The 6,000-nt window shown below is 38.4% G+C and overlaps 1 protein-coding gene across 1 annotated transcript in view; it reads right to left on the bottom strand.

Moving 5' to 3' along the window:
• Positions 1–371: 371 nt before the first annotated feature.
• Positions 372–6,000, bottom strand: part of LOC145670558 (ganglioside GM2 activator-like) — a 34,535-nt gene continuing 28,906 nt past the window's right edge. The window contains exon 4 of the mRNA XM_081739363.1: positions 372–900. Coding sequence (XP_081595489.1) covers positions 754–900 — 147 coding nt within the window. The 3' untranslated portion in view covers positions 372–753. The remainder of the gene's footprint in view (positions 901–6,000) is intronic.

The following is a 6,000-nucleotide window of genomic DNA, read 5'->3' as shown; positions in this document are numbered from 1 at the left end:
CAACGAAGGGGTTCATAATATTCTGTTAGAAGTTAAAACTCTAGCTGCAACAGCACATTGTCACGTAAAGTGGAAGCTTAAGTGAATGCTATAATAATATTTTTTTTTTTTGAAAAAAAAAATATTAAATCATAATTGACTCCATATTGAGAAGAGAAGCGTAGTGTAATATTTACAATATTTACGAACAGGTACGATCCCTTGCCATTTCTGGCGAAGCGGAACGAGAAAGTTCCGAATATTTACGAACCGGGACGTCGCTCCGATGTGCTTTGGTCCCTTTCGAGCCCTATTTAGCACTTTGTTATTTTCATTGTGTGAATTATGCTGGGTTCACGAAGGAGATCGCAAGGTAAAGAAGATTACAAATTACTGCTATAAAGCAAAACGTACTTATTTTCTTTATTATTTTTTATTAGGCTTAGTTTGACTTAATTTTAGTATTATAACATTTAATAAACTGCCATTTTGACTATTTTAGACTGTACAAATATTTCACAAAATCTCCGAGAGATATCCTGAAAACGTCTCAGCACAAAAATATATATATGCGTGTAATATCTCTTAGTTGTCGAGGGATATTGTTTGTTTTGTGTAAAATAGATGACGAACTATGCCGATCAGTAATAATTATAGCAATAACAAATCGATTGCGTTAACATAATTTCTTTGATTTTAGTAATTTGTATAAGATTATGCGTATTTTCTGAACATATATAGACTAGTCCATCTGAGAAGGAATCAATCGTATATTTAATTAACGTAAGCTTCAAAACTAGTGCATTGCAGTTCCTGACCATTGCTGCTAAGTTTCACTGAGCCTTTGTATCTGCCATTCTGCAACCACGAAGGTAATCCTGGATTAACATATCTTTGAATGTTCTTCGCTGTGTATCGTCCCTGAAAAACAAAATAAAATAAAGTATTGAATCTTAAAATTTCCATGGGATTCAGTTATGTCTTTTACATACACAGCAACATATGGTTGCGTTAGAACAACTAAATTTGTCTACCACTGTTAGCATGCTACTTCAACACCAAGGCCACTGCCTCCTTAGATATCATAAATATTTAGGAGTGTCTTTTTTTTTTTTTTTTTTTTTTTTTTTGCTGTAAGCCAAGTTTTACATAGTATATTTGTCATTTATACAAAGAAACGAATAACGTATGATATTTCCTCTAAGCCATTGTATACATTTTGTGACAATTACATGAGTAGAAGTCCTACCATCTGTTGTTTCTATGTGTATGATGTTCCTGGAATACACAGGAACAACAGATGGTAGGATTTCTACTCATGTAATTGTCACAAAATTATTTTCATGAAGGATTACAGGTGTAAAGCTTTGCTCGTAGTAAAATATAAGAACAAATACAAATTCTACCTTTAAAGCAGTAATATCAAATTGTTATACTACATAGCAGCGGGATTGAGGTTCAGTGTAAACCAATTAAAGCACGGTGCGCTATTGCCAAATCTGCAGTAAGAAATTAACTATAACCAAGCGAATATCACGGCATAGTTTTAGTGTTACTAAGAGCATACAGCATGTCTGCCGAAGCGGACTTTTCATTTGCATTTGTTGACAACATTGGAATAAGTGGATTGGTTGACATGAAAGCAGCTCTCAGTGTGAATCGCCAATGCAATTGATTTGCCGTGCACAGTGTTTCAATTGTGTGTGAATACAGAATTTCCTGAAATCTCTCTAAAAATAAGTTAGAAATGTCATGGGTGTAAATACACATGTGCCATTTTTCGCATCAGTTTGTGAATGGCGGACAACGGGCAGTTCACTTTTGAGCAAAAGTTGAAAGTATTGAAAGAGTATTATTGAAAGTGGAAGTTTTTATTTATTTATTTATTATTTTCTTATTTTATTTACTTACAGAAATCAACAATGTGGTGTGGTGGAAAAACAGGCATTCTCGTGCTGACTTCGATATAAAATAGGTTCCATTTCCCTTCGATAAAACCACCATAACATCAACTGATGCATGATGGATAACAATTGTGTCTCACATGCTTTGACAAGTCTACTCATGCGATTGATGTACGAGGGTAACTCAAAAATTATTGGCTATCTTGATATAACTCTTACATTGTTCATCCTGACCTCTGTCCTCGTTTATTTTATTGTTATGCTGTTGTGAAAACTATGAAAATTTAATCCTAAGTCTTTGATTTGTCTTCCTTTTGTTGTAGATAGATCATGGCCGCTCCATTAGAAGTTTGCACCAAAGAGGACCAACGAGCAGCCATTCGGTTTTTTGTCAAGGATGTTATAAATAGAGGATCTGTCCATATCTATCGTCATCCTATTAAATCGATGAAGCCAAAAAACAACCGAGCATCGGCACGTCTGATTGGCTACTCTCGTTTCCACCATAGTCTGATTGGCTACTTTCGTTTTCGCCATGATTGTTGACTCAAAACATTGCAATCCTATTGGGCGGAGTGGGCAGAGTAGGTGTGGCGAAACTGTGACGTATGGCTTCAAGATTTTGTTGTAAGGGCAGCACATCCTCTACTTTATAAGATCCTTGGTTTTTGTGGTCGGGAGATATATCAGGGCCCGTCAAATACTTTTGGCACAATACGGGAATAGTGTCTACGGATGAATTAAAAATTTTAAAAATGGTAGCACAAGTGTTACGCACGGGGAAGGAGCCGGACGAGCATCTACGGCCATAAATGATGGCAACACTGAGCGTACACGTGACATGGTTCTGTTAGACAGACGAGTGAGTATTGGTCAAATGGCACATCGTCTGGAAATTAGTCATGGTTCCTGATACCCCTTCCGGTCATAAAAACTGGATCACTGCTCGTTGTTCCCCTTTGGTGCAAACTTCTAATCGAGCGGCCATGATCTATCTGCAACAAAAGGAAGACAAATGGAGGAATTAAGATCAAACTTTCATAGCATAACCACAACAGCATAACAATAAAATAAACGAGGACAGAGGTCAATATGGACAATATAAAAAAAGTCATGGCTACATTGCGGATAGTTTTTAACTTACCCTCGTAATAGTGAAGACTTTGCAGGTTAAGTATGAACAATACATGTAAAATTCTTATTTATTACCGCTTGACAAACGGCGCTTTAAACCTATGTTAAAAAATAAATTACGACTCTCTTGCACTTACAATAGTGCATTGGCGAAATTCTCACAAGGTAGGCTTTATGTTTTCTTACTTCTCATTAGTCACGAAGTCATCCGTTTTCTATACAACTATTAACAACTATTAACTTCATTCAATTACATGAACCGAAGTTGATAACTTGGTTTATGAGCAGCCGTACCACGGAAGGTTTCACTTTTTGCATTTTCCATTACGCATTCATATAAAATTATTTAATTCAAATTGTATATACCTACTTTTGTTAGTTCTTTTTCAAAAACACATTTTTATTAATGTTTGAATTCTTGAATCCAAAAGTAGATTTACTAGGTTGGTGTGAATGAAATATACATTCTAAGTGTGTCATTTCTGAAGGACAAATAAAAAAGCATGACGCAATAACAGGACGGTTTCGAAAACTCGCAGCTGATTGTTATTGCTATGGTCATCTATGAAGAGGTTGATTCATTATGCCTGTCTCCGACGAGGCAAAACCATCATTGTGGACCGTTACAGTGCTGATGTTCATGCCAGAGATAGAGTGGCTCAGTGGTTGTGGGTCTAGCGGGTCAAGTGAGTCAAGATTTGTGAGTGGGTCGTGGGTCAACAAGTTTGTGATCCTCTGCGACCCACAACTACTGTGACTGATTCTAACCCACCGACCCCCCCTTCATGATTCAATCTTTAAATAAGATGAAAATAATACACAAAAAAGTAATTTACTTACGTTACGCGTGCAGTTTCACTATACGGATCAGTAGTAGTAGTAGTAGTAGTAATAGGAGGAGGAGGAGGAGGAGGAGGAACGGGTTAGAAGCCCCGCAGGGCTCGTTTTGTTCCATCTTGACCCTCATGATAATTGATGTAAATTTAACCTCAGCTGCTTCCTTGTGACCAACTTGTGACAGCTGGCTAGGGTAGCGCGCGAAATAAACCAGGGTGGTGCGCGAATACTGAAACGTTTGGGATCGACAAAAATGCGAGCACGACCAAGATGCACTGGCTACGTCAATGTTACAAAATGTTAAAATTTTCTTCCTGTGAATTCCTGAATGCTACTGGCAATTTTTCGTACAGATCGTGTATATAAATTATGTAACATGTTGAGAAGAGAGGGAAATTTTTCATAAAACCAAATTCAAAAGTTTAAAATATCTCATTTTCTTTATTTTTAATGCCACCTCGTGCTACGTTAGAATTTAATGGTTGTTGTGTCTAGAAGCGGATTAAGGGCGGAGTCAATGGAGTCCTCGCGGCCCCCCAAAATCCCTCTCCTTAATAGTAAAATATAGCAGTCAACTAATTATATTATAGGCTTCAGACCTATGCTAATTTTTCTTCGCTCGCTACGTTTGCAATATCGCTACAATTAAGTCTTTTTCCACCAGCGTCTTCACGATACTTATTTTGTGAGGGAGTGAGCTGTTTTGGGCCTCTATTAAAAAACAAATTATTAGGTTGTGGTGACAATTCCTTTGAAATATCTCTGTCATTTCAATATCGTTTAATGACATAACAGAATACTTTCCAGAGCAAAAATATAAGAAGAAAGCTTTTCTAACAATGTAGCCTTCTAGACCCTACAACTTTGCATATCATATCCTTTAACTCTACTAGTGTTTTCACAGAGACTGTTTACTATTTGTCTTGTATTTGGCATTTGTGTGTTACACTGCAGTATATAACAGGGCCGGATCCAGGGGGGGCGATCGGGGCGATCACCCCCCCAGAAAAATAAACTTTCTTATTTTATATATATAAATAAAACCCATCCCAAAGTTTGGAGCCCTTAAAAGTAGCAATATGACAACCCACCGCCCCCCCAGAAGTCGGTCCTGGATCCGCCCCTGGTATATAATCATTTGACTGTTAATTATGAATGTAATTAAACTATTTATTGTAAGCATGGAGCACATTAAAATATTACAGCATAGTTCTCGGTGTTTTGATAAGCCTATGAGGTTGTGCAAGGCAGCAAAAATAATTTATGCGCTGGAATTATTCGTAACATCGTATTCGTAACATCGAACCCCTTGAAGTAGTCTGTTCCAGGACCCCAAAAGCCTTAATACGCCCCTGGTTGTGTTAACTAATCTAATCTTCTAATAATATGGGGGTCACGGTGGCTCAGTGGTAGAGCGTTCACCTCCTGTGCTTCGGGCCCCTGGTTCGATCCTAGCTCGCGCCGTGTGGATTTTGTGGTGGACAAACACCGTGCTCGTGGGTTTTCTCGGGGTTCTCCCGTTTCCTCCCACTTTCTTCATTCCACCATTTCACTCATCTCTCATTATCACCGTCTCCTTTAGCCTAACCGGCATAATCGTGGGACGTAAAACTTAAAGATTTCATTTCATTTCATTTTTTAATCTTCTAATGTAAATAAAAGAAAGAGTTTGTCTGTGTGTCTATTTGTGTGCGGCCTGGCGACCAGATGTGTGAATCAAGAATGACCAAATTTTGGTCACGGGTAACTTGGTGCAGGCCCCAGACTAAGACGAAGCGTTTTATCAAAATTTGAACCAGGGGGGTTTCAGGGGGGACGTTCACCGGGACATGTAAAAGTAGTAGGAAATGACCGATATTAGTGTCAAATTCATAGTCTTTGCGATCGCTGAGATCAATGGTGAAACGCCGATCGCATTAACTCCCAAATTCACCCCATTCGGCTGCGGGCCGAGAGTCACCGGGGGAAATAACGAGACATGTATAAATAGTCCAAAATGACGGATATTAGTGTCAAATCCATAGTTTTCGCGGTCGCTGAGATGAATGGTGATACTCCCATAGGCGTTGACTTCCAAATACAGCCCCCATCGCCTGGACGACTAAGGCATTTAAAAAAATCGAACCAGGGGGTCTCAGGGGGCGTT

This window comes from Thermobia domestica, chromosome 14, assembly GCF_964235325.1.
Source record: "Thermobia domestica chromosome 14, izTheDome1.hap1.1, whole genome shotgun sequence".
Classification (NCBI taxonomy): Eukaryota; Metazoa; Arthropoda; class Insecta; order Zygentoma; family Lepismatidae; genus Thermobia; species Thermobia domestica.
This window is presented reverse-complemented; position numbering and strand designations above follow the sequence as displayed.